Consider the following 17,362-nt stretch of genomic DNA (forward strand, 5'->3'; position numbering starts at 1 on the left):
TACTTGACAGCAGGCCGCGGCCTCGTGGTTGCCGCCGAGGCCCGGACGATAGGCCGGCACCTGGGACAGACGGAGGACCACGGCGGACATGCACGTCAGCAGTCCCCGGCCCCGATGCAGAAAGTCGGCCCCGTGGGAAAACACCCCCCGACAGAACAGGCGTGCACCTCGTGGCCGTCGCAAATGGCACCACCTTAGCTTAAGACACAGCAACTTGGCTACAGTCTGGCAGTCTGGGCCTCGGGGCAGAGAACCTCTGGACAGATGCGGAGCTGACGGGGCGGCAGCAGCCGGCATGTGGCCAGCCCCTCAGCAGACACGCAACGGAGGACCATCGAGACGCTGGAGCAAGGCTGGCAGCGCCCGGGTGGCAAGTGGCCCCGTGGACGGAGGGTCAGTGCTGGCAGGACGGGCCCCGGCAGGAAGGGCCATGCATCGCCCACCATCTCCGCCCGAGGTGTGAGGTGGGAGGTGAGACCCAGCAGCATCGGCTGTCGCACAGGCTGCCACGCCTCCCGGGCGTGACGGCGTCTCCCTCCCCTGCCACGCACTTCGACAATCATCTCTGGGAAGGCGAATGACAGCTGCCTGCCTTCCCCTCACACACCAGCCCTCCGTCCCTGGGCAGGCGCACTCCCGACGCCCGTGGCGGGGGGCTGGGCACGGCTGACCCGGGTCGGCCGGAGCTGACCAGAGGAAAGAGCTCAGGGCTCGGGGCTTCCCCGGGACCGGCCACGGGCTGCGCGTGCAAACTCGGAGGGTGCCGTGTTGGCCAAACACCCTCGCCCAGGTCCTGCGGCGAGGAGTGCGCGGCAGGGGAGTGCCAGGGGCACCGAGCGGGCTGTCCAGTCGGATCCATTTCGTTTCACAGAGGCGGCGGAGGGGGGGGGGGGGGGCGGGGCTGCCCGCCAAACAGGTGTTTAGAAGGAAAAGTCCTCCCACGGTGCGGCGTGCATTTCACACCCTCACACGCAAACACACCCCCTGCACCTGTCCACACCCCCTCCCCGAACGCCGAGTGCAGGAGAAATCCGTGTGCACCACCACCCTCCCCGCATCCACCACCTCTGCATCTCCCGAGCGTCGTTATCCCGGCTCCCGGTCCTGCAACCTAGCAACAGTAACCAAGTACCCTCAGTCGGCGTGGCAGCTGGCCCGGCTCGCGCACACAGCAGCCCAGCGTGCTTCCTTCCCAGAAACCCGACCGCCCGCGCCCTCGCCGCCGTGGCGGCGGGAGGACCAGACGCGGGAGGACGCACCTTGTTCGGCGGAAGACGAACAACCCATGTCATCTACGCCGTCTGCCCGCGCGCCTCCCCGGGAAGCCGGGCAGAACCAGAAACGACGGAGACCGCCAGGAATAGGTGGTCCCGGCGCAACGCTCCTCAGCGGGCCGCATGCTCGGCGTTCGCACGGCTCCCGCGGCCGCACGCTCCCTGGGCCCCCGACAGCCTGGCTCCGGGGGACCCCCGTCCTCTGGGGGCCGTGGCGAAGCCCCCGCGGCAGAGCTCTCACCCCCCGCCGGGCTCATGGCCTCCGCCGCCGCCGGGCGCTGGAGGACGACACGCAAGGATTAACTTGGGTTTCACGGTGGCTTTTAAGCCGCCACTTTCTCCCAGCTGGCGAATAAATAACCGAGTGCAGGTCGCGTCCGGCTTTTTTTTTTTTTTTAAAGAGGTAGAGAGTGGAAAACGTGCGGCGGACCCACGGCATGGGGGGCAGCCCCCCCCCCACACACACACACACGCATGCCGGCCGAACCGTGAGCCGCCCGGGGCGTGCCAGGACGTGCTCTCCCTTTAAAGGGACAGAGGCGCGTCCACGGGGCGCTCCAGACGCACTCCCGGATTCTGCGGTCCTGGGGGTGCCTGCTAGTCCCCTTGCCCGGCGCCGGTGGGTTCACTGTCCCCCCTGAGGCCCCATCACAGGCCCCAAAGTGCCCCGATGTCCGGCTGAGCACTGCAGAGCAAGGGGCCCGTCCCGCCGGGCAGAGGCTGCCGGGGCTCTGAAAGGGACTCCTGCAGACGGGCACCTGGGGGGCGGGCGGCACGTGGGGACCCGCCACACGCCGGGCGTTTAATTCACTCATCGGGAAGCATCAGAGCGGCCCCCGCGCCCCCGCCTGGGGAGCCCAGCACCGTGGCTGTGCTCAGAAACCCGACCCCACACGACGTAGGCAGAGGAGGCCCTGACCTCCACCCCCTCCGAGCTCAGAACCCGGGCCCGGGAGGCCGGCTGCCCCGTGGGTGCTCCGGCCTCGCTGCGTGTCCGACACGTGGAACTGGTCACGGGTTCGTCCAGACACGGGCAAGGCCCAGGGCCTCCGGCTGAGGATACGAGGCCCGGTGCTCCGAGGTCCCTCCCTGCCGGGGTGCAGCTCACGGGTCAAGGTCTGCAGACGACCGTGACCTAGAAACACAGCCTGCAGCCCTTCCCACCGTGACAGGCAAACAGCCGGGGAGGGCACGTCCAAGTTCTCCAGCGATCGTGCCCGACCCCCTCCTGCCGCCCAGGAGGCCGGGAGCAGACAGAGGACGAACCAGCCTTGGCCAGCACAGGTGGGGGCAGCCCCCTCACCGGCCCCGGAAGGTGCAGGGTCGGCGGAGCCAAGCCACCGAGGCTGGAAGGCCAGGGAGCCACGGGGCCTCACGCTCTGCCGCCTGGGGCCCCCCATCCAACACGGCCCTGGGACCACCTGGTGCGAAGACGGAGAACCCAGCCCCCCCAACCCCGACCCCCCCCAACCCCGCCCCCTGCCTCCACACTCCAGAGCCCCCCGTGAGCTTTGTCCCCGGACCCCGCTGGGCAGAGAGATGATATCACACCCTGGCCAGCGCACCGGGCTGCACCCCTGACAGCCTCGACTGGGTGGGGGGGTAGCTGGGTGTTCATGTCAAGAAGGGCGGGAAGAGGGGGAACCGACCTTGGAAGGGAAACACTGGCAGGGGGAGGAGCCACTCATTCAGCGGACTATTGCACTGAGGCCCTACTACGCTCCAGGCCCTATGGGGAAGGCAGACACCGCCCTGTTACGGGGGTACCAGCACAGAGACACAGCCCCCCAGCAATGGGTGCCCTCCGGCGTGTGGGCTGACGGGCCCCAAAGCCACGCCCACGTCCCAATCCCTGGGTCCCAGCATCGTGATGTCGTTTGGAGACCTCTCTCACTGACACAATTCATGGAAGGGTCTCAAGACGAGGGTGTCCTGGGTTTAGGGTAGCCCCAAGCACATGGCGGGCTGGTGTCCTTGTCACAGAAGGGAGAGGGGCTGGAGACGAGGACACGGGGGGGCCACGTGGAGACGGGGCCGAGAGGGGGGGACGCCCAGCATGGCGGCCACCGTGGGAGCGGGGAGGGTCCTGCTGCCCAGGCCCCCTGCAGGCCCCCGCCCTCTGCAGACCCCAGCCCAGTGGGCTCCAGCCCCCTCAGGTGGGATGGCGCACAAACGGCGCCACCCCTGGGCAGGGGGCTCCCAGGCTCGCTCTCATAGCCCCCTGGGTCCCCCATGGGACTGAGCCTTGGGCACCTGCCCTGACCCCACCCGTCAGCACACCTGAGAGGTGGTCCTTTCCCAACTCACTCCCCCGAGCTCCTGCTGAGCCTCCAGGTGTCACCCCACACCCCCACTAAATCACCTGTAGTCCAGTCCTTGCCCCACGGGGGACTCAACCCCCAGGCCGTGTCCTACGCCAGTTCCTGCCTCGGGCCCCCGAACACTGCTGCGTCGCAACGTGGGGGCGGAAAAGGAGTGTGAGCTGCCGTGGAACGCTGGGCACGCAGCCGCCAGGAGCCGGTCTCGGTCTCGCTGTGGTGACTCCGTCACCCGCAGGCAGGGCAGCTCCCTTAGACCCGCACGCAGGAGTGACAAGACCCACGCGGGCCAAGGGCAGGGCCAGCAGTGGGCTCACCCACCACACACACATCCCACCAATGACGGGGGGGACACAGAGCTGGGGGTGCTGGGGCACACGCCTGGGCTCAAGCCTGGGGGTTCGGCCAGCACGGCCTTGAGTCGGGACTTTACAACAGGTTCGGGGTGCGTGGATGGGTCAGCCCACTGAGTGACGTCCGAAACACGAGGAGCCCACGGCCTCGTGTCCCTCGGCCCCTGTGGGGCGTGGTCCGCAGAGTGGACTGAGATGGAGCCGTCTGCACGGTGCCAGCCTCCTGGGTCGCCATCGCAGACCCTCACCTGTTGGGAACCCCCCTGCCTGGTATCAGAAGCTGTGACCCCCGCCTAGGCTAAGGCTGAGGGAACGCCCTTGGAACCGTAAGCCAGCAAGGAGACAAAAGCTTATCTCCCTGACAGGAGTGTTGCTTCCGCTGCTTTATTCATAACTGAACCCCAAAAAGCTTGGTCGGTTAGCCAAAGACGGGTAAGATTCCCCAGGGGGGGAACGACCTAAGGCAGGCACGATCACGTGGGAGGCCCCCAAAAGAAGGACTTTGGGGGCTGCAGCAAAAGGGGGTGATGGACCCTCGCCCCTCGGCTTTGACAGAGCCTGAGTCCTCATCGTCTGGGAGAAAATCTCCTTATCTCTTGGTGGCCTTACTTCCCTTGCTCCGCCTAAGCCTGAAACAATGACAGGGTGGTGCAGCTCTGTGCTGGAAAGGGCGGGTTCCCCGGGTGATCAGGCCTAAGAAAGAACATGTAAAATCCTGTGAAACCTGCTTTGTTTAGAATGCTCTCAGTGGAATGAGAAGGGTCCAAGGAGGAAGTCTTACAGCTCTTTGACCCTGACTCAAAATGGACCGGCAGAGTTCCTTGTTATCTATGGTTCCTTACTTCCCCCTGATAAGTACTGTACTTTACCTGGATTATTATGCAAAACGAGCCCAATAAAAGCAGGAATGGACGGTAAATCGGCGCGCTCCCCACTAGAGGGGGTGGCCATTTCGTCCCTACTTCTCCACAGAAACTAGTTGTCTCTGTGCATGTTTTTTCTCGCATGTTTTCGTCGAGCCATCCGCAGCGTCCCGTGGTCACTGCTGGCCGGGGACCCACGCATCACTCACCAGATGACTGGGGGGACGGAGGCGGCCTCTCTCCTCCTCCTCCGAGACTGAGGGGCCGGCAGACAGCGCGGCACGTCTGTGCTGTCCTTCCCTTTGGGGTACCCTCTGGGCGAGCCCACGCCACAGGGCACCGGGCGCTCGGACTCCGTGCCTCGGGTCCTTGGAAAAGCCGGCCCCGCATCTTCACCGAGCCCAGGCGGTTTATGGAGGTGCCTCCCACCTCAGGTCCAGGACCGGGACACACAGAAGTCACAGGAGCCGGTGGGGGAGCCCCCAAACCTCCAGAGGGCATGCCCTTTGCCCTCTCACTAAGTCATTGGTCCGAACGGGTGAGCAGTAACTAAAATGTATTCACCCACCATCATAAATGTGCTATTAAGTAACTAAAATGTATTCATCCAACATCGTAAATGTATTACCAGTAACTAAAATATATTCACCCACCATCGTAAAATGTATTCACCCACGTTGTAAACATATTACTAAGTAACTAAAATGTATTCACCCAACACTACAAGTGCATTACTAGTAACTAAAATGTATTCGCCCCACATTGTACGTGTATTACCAGTAACTAAAATGTATTCACCCAACAAACAGCATCACTTCTACAATAAAAAGGATCCCTGCTGTTTCTAAAGAGGCATTTGCCTCCCAGACAAGGAAGCTAATTATATCGCAGGATGGAGGGGAGGAGCCAGGAACCTCCCCAACCCGGGTTTCAAAATCAGCCCTGTGCGTCCAGGGCTTGGCGGGTCTTGAGGCAGTTTTTGAGCAGGGCAGGTCGGCAGATTCGCGGTGGGCCGTGTGTGGTGGGCCGGCAGGGTGGCAGGGCTGGAAGCGGGGGGGGGGGGGGTCACAGTCCCCAGTGTTTGCCCCTTCCTGCCTCCCTCTGCCACAGGCGCCCCATCAAGGTGAATGCCTAACGAGGGCAATGAGGGGAGCCCCAAGCTTGTCAGCATCGCAGACAACTGAGATCCACGGAGCTCATGGGGCCCGTGAACAGTCTCCCCCGTCATACGCGGCGGGGGGGCCTTCCTCCCCCTCCCTCCCCTCGCCTCTCTCCGGTGTGCTGCCCGCCTGCTTAATAGGACCCCAGTTCCCTTCCCAGCAGCAGCGTGTTCCGCCTCCAGGCGGCCGTATCTGATCGCACTGCCCTTGGATTAGGGGGGCGGGGGGGACCCCGAGAGCACACTTCATTTTCTAAATCGCTGTGCAGACACTCGCCCATCCATCTCTATAACGCACTCGAGGGGGTGCGGATGCGGCCCAGGCCGCATCCCGGAGCAATTAAGCGATTTGCCCCGGCTCTCGGGAGGGGGGTCGGGGGTGGGGTCCCCATCAGCATCGCGCAGCCTGGGGCAGGCCCGGTGCTCAGCACGGGGCGCCCCGCGATGCAAGCGCAGCCTCTGGCTCTGCAGCCTGGCGGGTTCCTAGGGGCAGGACAGGTGCCAGCCACACACACGCGCCACAAGGCGGGGACTCGACAGCCAGACTGGCGGGGTCCGGCTCACCCCCAACACCAGACACGGGGCGAGGGGGCGCAGGCAGGGAGACACGGGCGCCATCGGCTACCTCTCGGGCGCCGTGGAGCCGCTCGACGGGATGGCACCGTCGGCGCAAGCTCACCGCTGCCGGTCCAGTGGGGCTGCTCCCCGCTGCAGCTCCGGTGCCAGCCCGGGGCCGGGGGACACAGGCCGGCCGGCTCTTCCAAGATGCAAGACTGGGCCCAGCCGCCGGCGGGGCGGTGGGAGAGAGGAGGAGCCCCGGGGACCGCCCTCCTGGCTGGCGCGAGGGGCACTGGAAAGGGGAATGGTGGTCAGCACCGCCATGGGGCGCGGTGGGGCGGGGGCCGGGAGGAGGGCGGAGAGGGTGGTGCCCCCCCCCCCCCGCACCTCATTTAGTCTCCGTGTTTTAGGGGAGGGGGGTGTGACGGAATCTCCCGGAAAACCCGCTCAGGTTGGTCTCAGGGAAACGGGCTCACCAGTGGCACAGCCACGCCCCACACCCACGCGGCTGCTTCTCGCCCGTCTCCCGCCCTACCTCCTAAGGGTTTCCTGAGCCCCGGCCCCGCCACGAGTGTAAAAAACCCAGGAACAGGGACAGAGAAGACATTACTCCCCTGCTTCCTGCCCAGTCTCACTCAACGCAGACCGTGAACCGATCTGACGAGGGTGACAGAGCGCGGGGAGCGTCTGCCGCCGAGCCCGCCAGGCCCGCCGGGGTCCCCGCACACGGGCCTACGTACCGATGTCCGTTTCCTTGTGGTTCTTGATGTACTCCGCCAGCTCGAAGTTGCCCGCTATGATGGCCACCTGCAAGACAGGACACGGGTTACAGACGCACGGCCCACGGCTCTGCGCGCCGCCGCAGCCCCCCGAGCCCCGCCGCGGCTCCTGTTGGCGAGAACGACGGATGTTTCGGATGGCGGGGAGCCACCGCGCCGCTCACGGTGTGGGGGTGCGTGGGGGCCTGACTCACGGGCACTGCGCATGGGTTGCCCCGAGTTCGGTTAACATCCACCACCCCAGACAGGTGGGGGGTCCACGTTCCCTCGTGACGAGACTCTTGGCACCTGCCCTCTCAGCCCCTTTCAGGTGCGCCAGCCGCAGCGCCGGCCCCGGCACGCCGCACCCCGGGACCCACCCCCCACTTGATAACTGGAGGCTTGGGCCTCTGAGCCCTCCCCCTTGCCCACCCGCCGACGACCACAAACCCGGTTTCTTTTTCTGTGAGTCTGTGTTTTTAGATTCCACGCGCAACTGAGCTCACAGAGGGTCTGTCTTTGTCAGCACGTCGTCCCCCAGGCCCCTCCACGTTGTCGCCGGCGGCAGGGCCACTCAGAGCCCTTCAAACGGCCGCCACGACACCCTTTGCCCTCAGACCCACTTCGACAAATGCCATGCGCGCCCCCTCAGGGCCCCCGGCCGTCTGATGGTGGCCATTCCACCAGGATCGGTGCGAGTGGCGCCGGCACCCAGCGGACCTCAGCGGGAGCCCCTTGACACCGGAGCTCGGGGTCCCGTGGACCGTCCCGCGGTCCCACCAGGCCTGCTGGTCCCGACACTGATGCCCCAGAGTCCGAATTTCCATTCCACGGGAGCCAGCCCCCGGAACTACAGATGGGGAGACCTAAAGTGTGGGTTCGAAGCCTGTCGTCAGAATTTCGGTCGGGGGACGATGGCACCCCCACATGTGTGCACGGCCCGGGGCTGGGAGGGGCGGTGCAGCCTCAGGCTCCAGCTCCGGCCCCGCAGACCCGCTGACGCCAGCGGACACGCCGTGTGACTGTGGACACCCGGGGCAGCCAGGCGGTGAAGCCGGTGCCCCGCCCCCGCCAGAGGCCTGAGCCTCATCCACGTGGGCAGGGGTTGGAGGGCTTGAGGAGCCCCGGACGGGGAGACAGGGGCTTGGGGGCAGCGGCTGCCCCTCCCTCGGACCAGCCAGGCGGTCGGGAGCCGGGCCACCGACACGCACACCCACAGGCCCCTGGAACACGAGACGCACGCCTTGTGTTCTCGGCTGAACCTCGGAGGCACGGCTCCCTCCCGCTCAGCAGGGTGAGGACGACGGAACAGAAACCCAGGGGACCCCCGGCGCCGGCGAGGCCGTGGGGAGGCGGGTGGGCGTGCGTGGGCGCCGCAGCCGCTGGGGAAAACCGGGCGGAGCCTCCCCCACAAGCTGAACGCGGAGTGGCCATTTCACCCGACGAGCCCAACCCTGGACAGAGCCCCAGCGGGGCAGAGGACACACAGGACGGCTGGCCCGGCGTGTCTCCTGGACGGGGCCTTGGGGCGCCCGGATGTCTGGCCCAGCGGCACTCCAGCGAGTCTGCACGTGTGTTTCCCGATGCCACTGACATTGGACTCTAGACCCCGGGCGAAGCAGGCCGCCTCTCATGCAGGGGCTTGCTCAATCCAGTCGGAGACCTGAATAGAATGGCCGAGGCGGAGTCTCAACAGAGCAAACGGGGTGGGGGGGCCCTCCTGCCCGACACACGAGGGGAGGAAGGGCAGACTCCAGTCCTCCCGCCCGGCGCCCCCTGAGGGTGTGTGAGCCCACACAGGCCGGGCCGCGTCCTCCAGGAGACAGAGGCGTCCACCGTACGCTGCTCCGCGCCCCACAGAAGGGACTCGTTGTACAAAGGAGGTCAGCACACTGCAGGAACCCCTCGGTGCCCGCCGCCCCGGCCACTCCGGGAGCGCCAGCGCCTGGCGGGCCCGACCCCTCGAGCGAGTGAGATGGACGTGAATCACATCCGACACGATTCAACAACATGAAATTGCATTTTAATGCCTTTGGGGGTTTTTAAAAACAGACCAGGAGGCGCTTCCTTTGTGAGGAAAAACCTGGGAACGAATTCAATCCCTCAGGCCCAGCGGGTAAAGCTGGGGAGAAAGAAGAAAACGGGGGTGGAGGGGAAGGGGGGTGGGGAAGACAGCAAAGAACAAGGGGCAGTTTCCCACCCTGTTTTGTTGGACCATCGTCCTGTGCACCAAAAAGGTTGCTGGTTCAATTCCCAGTCAGGGCATGTGCCTAGGTTGTAGGTTCGATTCCCGGTTGGGGCGCGTATGGGAGGCAACCGACTGACGTTTCTCGAGCTAACAGTTCTCTCCCTCTCCCCTCCTCTCACTCTAAAGTTAATAAGAATATCCTTGGGTTAGAATTTTTAGAAACAATTATTAAGTAGGATTAAAAATGTTTTTTTTTAGAGGCCGAGGCAAGTTTTCCTAAATGAGTTTGTAACACCATCGTAAGAGGTTGAAATCCACTCAAAACGGAAGCCGAGGACCCCCAGCTCCCACGTTGGGATCCTCGGGCCCAAAGACAGGTCTCTGTGCTCAGATGTCTGCTCATTTTGAGCCCCCCCCCCCCGCCCAGCACGCCTGAGACGCGCCGCCCGCCCTCTGGGCAGAGGTGCGGTTCCGGGAAAGGGTTTCCGCACCCCGGGCCCAGTTGGACTCGCCGGCCGGCCCGGCTCTGCTGCATGTGCGGCTCCGTGGGGGCACTGCTGGTCTCTTCCACTCAGAAAACGCTGCTTCTTGAATGACACGGTCGTCCAATCGTTCGGGTAGGGCCCCACACGCTGCGTTAGGGGCGCAGCTGGCACGGGGACCTGGTCACGAGAGCAGCCACGCGAGCGCTCGCTGCCTTTACGTGCACGCACGTGGGGAACCCGGGATCACGCTGGAGCAGCCGGCCGAGGAACCGCAGGCTGCCCAGGACTCACCTGGGGGCTGCGAGGGCCTCCGAGCAGTGACAGAGCCCCCCGGGCCACGCCGACTGCCCAGGACCCCGAGAAGGCACTCAACAGCCATGTCTGACCTCAGACGTGGGGCCCGGCACGTGGCCACGTGGACTCAGCTCTGATGCCTTCTGTCCGCCGTGACGCCCATTCTGTCTGCCTCTGCGTCCCTTCTGACACCACCCGCCTGTCACCAGGACAACGAGCGACTCCAGGCTTCTGACGGCCTGGCGGCCCCCAGACCACTGGGAGAGGGAAGCCACCCACCCCGGGCCCAGGAGAGAACCCAGGGAAGACGGGAAACTCGGGCCAGCACAGAAAAGCCCCACAAAAACCCCCAAGGATCCCGCAGGCAGATCGGAGAGGCTGAGTGTGAAGAGGCGGAAACCCACTTGTTAGGAGCGTTCAACTTCGCCAGTTGGAAGGTTCCAGGCACCAGCACGGTGCACGTTGAGAAGCCCCCTGTCGCCGCAGGCCACACCTCGGTCTCCCACCGTGTGGGGTGGCTGACCGATCCACGGCCGACTTCGGCGGAGTCTGAGGTTTCCTGCTGGCGTGACAAGCCCGTTCCTGGTCTTGAGGTTGCACATCGATAGGCTGATGTCCTTCCTCCACTGAACGCAGACCTCGGTCCCTTCGAGACCCGCCTAGCTCTGTGCCGGCTGTCACAGCCGCCACAGTCCCCTAGCCACGGCACCGCAGCGCCCAGCATTGTTGCTCCTCCAGCTGCGATGCATGGTGCCATCTGCAGACACATACTGAGACAATGACCCACAAACCCAGCCGTCGGGCACCAGAGGGCAGAGTCCCCGCCGGGAAGGACCGGGTGCCACGCCAGGGTGCCCTGACTGCAGGAGCAGCTCAGGCTGGTGCCAGCCGGCTTCTCACAAGACCCAGGACCGACACCCCCCAGCGACCCTGTGACCCCTTCACTGCCCCCCCCCAGGGAACCAGAGGAAGAGACGGCCCAGGAAGAGCTGGTGCAGAACCCCATAAATCCTGCCCCCAACCCTGGACCGGGGGACGGAGTCCAGACCCCGGGCCCCCCACCTCCTTGCTAGCCGACCTGCACGTGGACGCTTCTGTCATTTCTCAGAGCCGAGGCCGCACTTTTGCCTCCTACGGGCGTCGGGCAGCGGGCCCTGGCCCGGTAACAGCCCTGGGAGCCCCCGCCTGTGACACCGGCGCCCTCAGCCATCGCCAGCCCCCGGAGCACACCCGGAGCGGGGCCACGGGTCTCGGGAAGAAGTGAGGACACACAGGAGGTGCTCGCCCCACACAGGGCTGCCACGTGGGCCCGCGGGGTGTGTGTGTGTGGAGGAGCCACGAGAAGGGCGCCACCTAGGGGCAGCCAGAGAGATGCCACATCCCGGTCACACCAGAGACTTCTGGACTATTGACCTAATTACACTGAAGCAAATCACCACCTTTTAAAAGGAAGTCCAGTGTGTTTTCTTGTACCGCCTTTCTTTCTGAACCACCCCCGAACCTGCCGACACCTCTGCGTGTTTCTGTGTGTTCACCAGGTCCTTCCTCACAGCCGAGCTCACTGCCACGCTCACTGCCACGCTCGCCGCCACACCCACCACCACACTATCCGCCACGCTGTCTGCCACGCTCACCACCAGGCGGAAGCGTCCCTCCTTCCTGGAGCCAGGCGCACCCAGGGAGGCCCCCCCGTTCTCTGCAGGAAGGGTTAAAGAAGAAAGGACAGTAATCCCCTCTGCCCATGGCTGGCCCAAAGCCACTGTAAGCTGGATCAGGAGCCTTAATCCTGCGGGACAGATGACCCCCTTGGCCACCCAGCACTCCCCGGGCGGGGGGGAGGGGGGGCAGGCCCGAACTGGGCCCCCGCTGGGTGTGGCACGCACAGGAGCTCGTGGGGAAGGTCAGAGGGCATGGGAACAACCTGGAAAGGGCAGGGTGGGCGCCGGAACAGGGGACACCCTCCATGTCTGCCTCGCCGCACTGTCACGTGGCTGCAGGGCGGACGGGGGCATGGAAATCCCTCGGCGATTATGAGAGAGCAGAAGGGCTAAATCCCGCACACACGTGTGCGCACACACCGCAACACGCCGCCCCACCCGCCAGCGTTCACGAGGCCGCACAGAACTCCTCTCCGGAGCTCTGGCGGAGCACGATTCATGGGAAGGGGACGGTGACGGAGTCCTCCGCCTGCGTCCCTCAAACGGCGGAAGTGCCCCTGCCCTCCACGCGGCTGGCACACCGCCCGCATCTCCCCGCCGCCTGCACGGCAGAGCGTGGGTCTCGGCGAGGCGTCTGTGCAAACAGCGAGAGGCTGCGGAGCTGCCACGTGAGGGGAGGAAGCAGACGAGACTCGGAGGGAGAGGGAGGAGCCCTGGGTTTCCCAGTATCCACCTCGCTTGACAGGTCTGATTTTGAGAAGGAGGCAGATGTTCTAAATCTTTATAAATAAAATCAGAAATGTAAAAATAAGCATTACAAATCAGAAATAAGATTAAGCCAGTGGACCTCCATGCACACGTGGCTGGGGGTGGAGACACATAAGAAAGTCCCTTGAAGTGGCCCTCGGACGCAGTGCCCACACGCCCCCGAGGGGACCTGCTCACTGGCAGAGCACACCTGCAGGCGGAACCTGTCAGCCCGCGGAGCCTTGAGCTTCTGGTGGCGGCACTGGCACCTGCACCTGCACCGGCACCAGTGGGGGTTTCGGGTGTGTGTGGTGGGACCAGCCGGGGAGTGACGTGGCCGGCTGAGCGCTGAGGCTCCCGGCCCGGAGCGCAGCAGGCACAGACTCGGGGTCGGGGAGGTTCGGAAGAACCATGCACACCCCCTGGAGTGCGGTGCCTCACGTCAGGAGGACTCGGGCTGTGTGTGTGACCTTTCAGCACAGCCCCCAAGCGCCTGGACGGCGACCCCTCCATGCCGATCTGCACTAGGGGGAGTGGGGTCTCCCTGGGGACAGTGGCGGGTTCTGGGTCTGAGACAGGACATGAACTACAGGGCTGTGAAACAACGGGCCACCCCGGAAAATAAGGACGCTGCCTGGGATGGCAAGGTCGCCTGCATGAGCCTCCCCGGGTGCAGTCAGGGGTGAGGAGGCAGCCGGAGGCAGGCAGGTGCTCCCACCAAGCAGACGGACAGACACCTCTTTAAAGCGTTGAGAGCTCCCAGAGCCACAAAGCCCGGCGGAGCCACGGCTCCTGGAGGAGCGGCAGAGCAGCGGCGAGCCGGCCCCCAGAGCCGCTTCCCCGCTCATTCCCACAGTCCGGATTCGGGGAAGGGGCGGAGGATCCCGCGCCAGTCCACACCGGGGGCAGAGGTCGGTGGGGCTCACCGCAGTCAGGCAGGGCCAGGGAGCGGTCAGGACAGCCGATGGGAAGGGCCGGAGTCGGGGCGATGAGGAGGGGCGGGCAGTGGAATGACACGTTCCACTGCTTTGTCCTTCAGGACGCTTGGTGACATCCGCTCTGCTCGCAGCAGAAAGCTCCCCAGTCAGGTGCGGGGGATCGGCGGCGTGCAGCACCCCCAGGGCGGGGCACCCGGGAAGGACAGCAAGCGCCCAGCTGGGGCGACCTGGGGCCCCCCGGGGGAGAAAGGGAGAGCCAGGGGAGAACCAGCGCCCACAAAACAGGCACCCAGCCCCGACTCAGGCCTGTGTCCTGGGAGACGGGGGTGAAAAGGCCCCGTTCCACCAACCTGGCCCCCCAGAGAGCAATCCTCTCTGAAAGAAGAAAATGCCATCTGAAACCCCTAAAATCTGTAACGTACGCCAGGCCCGGCACACTCAGCCGCCACAGCTTGATCCCGGAGACTGTCCCGGGGGCTGGAAAACAGCAAAAAACCGTCCACAGAAACAAACCCGTGGACGCTCGTCGCCCGGGCGTCCGCGTGGACGGCTGGGAACTTCCACGTAATCACTCTCTCTCACAAAGGAAGCACTAGAGAAGGGCGGCAGGTGGAACCAGAGAGCAGGGAGGCAGGAAAGAGGGTCGGCTGTCAACCTCGGCCCGGACAGAGAGCACGTACACTCAGGGGCCCACGCGGCGGTCTCGGGGTCGGAGCGCGCGCAGGAGACGGGGAAGGGTGGCGGCCAGCAGGCCCACGGGACATGCACGAACCGGAGCGCAGAGAACAGAGCGGGGGAGGGGAGGAAGGGGACACGCCACGCACGGCAGGCACGGCACGCCTGACGCGGGCGTGGCCGGACGCCCCGGAGGGAAGACGGGGATGGGACGGGACGGCGCCCTCCCGGAAGCCCGCCTGCACCGACGGCACCGGCGAGCCCAACCACGCAAAAAGCCGTGCGGGCCTCCGGCGAGACGAACAAAAACAGGGAGACACGGGGCAGAGAGACGCTGGCCACGCAGGGCGACGAGCTTGGGAAGCAGCCGGAGCACCTGGGCAAACCGCCACCATCCGCCCCTGTAAACGCGCAATCCCCTCGTCCTTTCCCGGGGAGGCCAGAGGGGCCCGCGGACGCGGAGGTGCTGGAGGAAGGGAACGGCCGGCCGCGCGCCGACGCGTCCCAAGCTCGGCCGACCTCCAAACACGAAGGCTGACTCTGCCTGTTCTCAGAAAAGTCGGACTAGCTGGAAATCGAGAAGGGCCCTCTTCGAGCAAGAGAAAAATGGTCCCGCACGAAACCGCGCCATTCGGGAAGGAAGGAAACTCGAATGAAGACAAGTGAGCAAACGGTGACGAGAAGGAAACGGAGAGGTGGCGAATCTCTGGGCGTGCCACCACAGCTGCGGACCAAGGGGAGAGAGCGGGGTGGGGACCTGAAAGTGACACAGCGCAATACCATCTTCTAGGCTTTAGAAAATCACGGGCACTGCTAAAAGAAAAGACAAATTTGAAAAAATAATCTGTAACCAAGTGATGGTGGGTAAGAATGGCAACACCTACTATGTTACAGTGGGTAAAAATGGCAATACCTACTATGTTACAGCGAGTAAAAATGGTAACACCTACTATGTTACAGTGGGTAAGAAAGGCAACACCTACTATGTTACAGCGAGTAAAAATGGTAACACCTACTATGTTCGGGTGGGTAAGACTGGCAACACCTACTATGTTATGGTGGCTAAGATTGGCAACACCCACTACGTTATTACAAACCTACAACAGAGAAGCCCAAAACCCAAGGAGGTAAAAGCAATGGGCAAAAACATTGGCAAAACCACCAACTGTCAGGAGGCAGGACAAGGCCTACAGTGTGTGGTAGGAGGGGCTGGTCAGAGACGCGGTCCCGGTGTTCCGGGTCAGGGGTATCAGGTGTCATAGTGGAGGACATAACAGGTGGGGGTGGGGTCTCACTGCGCGGCCACTACCGTGTCCTCGGGGATCACCTGCATCCCGGGCACCAGCGTTGCTCTGTGTGAACCTGGACCAGCTTAACGGGGGGGCTCCCTTCCCTGCCAGCCCTTGGCATCCAGCCCAGGAGAAGGCAGATGCTCAGAGACCGTCCACCACGTGCCCCCAGACCCAGCGGTGAGCCCGGCGTCGGGAGTAGGAGACCTGGGCTGGCCAGTCCCCCGAGTCAATATCACAATAGGCAACAAGCACCAGGCATTGGGGTCCGCTGTGACGTGACTTCCAATGGGCTGGGGTCAGCGCCGTCCCCTCCCCACCCCAGGGACAGCGCAGGGCCAGACCCCGACTCCGGGCCTGAAGCATTTCCGTCACCAAGCAGCTTCCGTGGGCAGCAAAGCCGGACACTCGCATCCCGGCCGATGTCCATGCAGCCAGCCGGTGGTGCCAGGAGGCCACCTCTTCCCCCCTGGGGCCCTGGCCTGGGCACCTGCCTGTCACCCTCTGTTTCCGGCCATTTCCTTCCGAGTCTAAGACTCTATGCACGACCACCACATGTGAAACTGCCGTCCCCTTTGCGAAAGGGCTCCCGTAACGAGCGACTCTGGGGTCCACTCATGTCTCCCAAAAAAGCCGACACTCTGAGGACACAGGCAGCATCTTCCAGGGTCTGTGTTCTTGGGCCACGGCCCACCCCGGGCCCACGGGTTGGGTCTCACCCCCTGGCATTCCCCTGCCGTCCCCCTGGCGTCCTGGCCCGCAGGAAGACAGCACGCGGCAGATGGACAGACAGCCTGCCCCCTGCCCACCCAGACCGTCACTCTCAGCCTCCTTCTGCTGTGGGTGAGGAAGTGCAGAGCCACATGCAACACGGTGGGGGTGGGGGCAGGTGCCTGGGGGCTCACACGGGCCACTAGTCCCCTCTGCACAGGTCACCAGCCTCCCGCTGTCCCTGTGCCTTCACGGACGTGGTCCTCAGAGGCACACCCCCTCCACTCAGGGACCAGGGAATGAACATTTCAACGGCGCCCTGCCCCAGGGACTCCGGCTCAGAAACACGCACACCGTGGGAAGGACCACCCACCAGCGGGAAGCAGACCCCTGGCGTGCTGGTGGGTAATGAGGGGCCTGAGGGCAGCAGGCGCCACCCGGAACCTTCTCCAGGCCGCGTGGTAAGCAAACAGCAGGACCCGGAAGGCAGCCCGAGCCCCTTCCATTTGCCTGTGCCTACCTCGTACACCAGCAACCAACACAGCGGGAAAAATCTAGAAAATGGTCAGACACGTAAGGCCTGGCCGAAGAACTCCTGGGGGCACAGGTCCCCCCGACAGCCTCGAGCCTGCGTCCGGGTTTAAGTGCCAAAGCAATCTTGCCCTGTAAACGCATGACCTTGGTGTCCCTCCCCGGGCTTGCCCGGTGACGCACACACAGCGCTGGCTCCCCACCATCCCGGCACGCACGTGGCCCATTCTCACTCTTCGAAGAAGTCCTGTCCTCTCGGGTCCCTGCGAACAGCCACCCAGCCCGCCGTGGGCCAGCGCCCCTAGGGAGACACGGGTTGGCTCCCGCTGTGATCACGGGCTGTGATCATGGGCTGTGATCACGGGCTGTGATCACGGGCTGATGGTCCCACGGCCTGCCTCGTCTGTGATTCTGGGGAAAGACATCGTGTTCAGTGCTTACTGTCGTCTCGCTGATGTCGAACCACGGCAACCAAGGGGGCTGCCGTTGGGCCTGGCACACCGAGCCCATCCGGCACACGCGCCTCCTCCACAAATCCCGTGCAGCCTCCCCGAGCTCAGGGG

General features: G+C 64.4%; 1 protein-coding gene across 2 annotated transcripts in view; it reads right to left on the reverse strand.

Moving 5' to 3' along the window:
* The window catches only part of SHANK2 (SH3 and multiple ankyrin repeat domains 2), a 293,436-nt gene that overhangs the window by 206,553 nt on the left and 69,521 nt on the right, over window positions 1-17,362 (reverse strand). For both annotated transcript variants that reach the window (XM_036029823.1, XM_028503888.2), the window contains exon 10: window positions 7,266-7,332. In XM_036029823.1, coding sequence (XP_035885716.1) covers window positions 7,266-7,332 — 67 coding nt within the window. The remainder of the gene's footprint in view (window positions 1-7,265; window positions 7,333-17,362) is intronic.

This window comes from Phyllostomus discolor, chromosome 6, assembly GCF_004126475.2.
Source record: "Phyllostomus discolor isolate MPI-MPIP mPhyDis1 chromosome 6, mPhyDis1.pri.v3, whole genome shotgun sequence".
Classification (NCBI taxonomy): Eukaryota; Metazoa; Chordata; class Mammalia; order Chiroptera; family Phyllostomidae; genus Phyllostomus; species Phyllostomus discolor.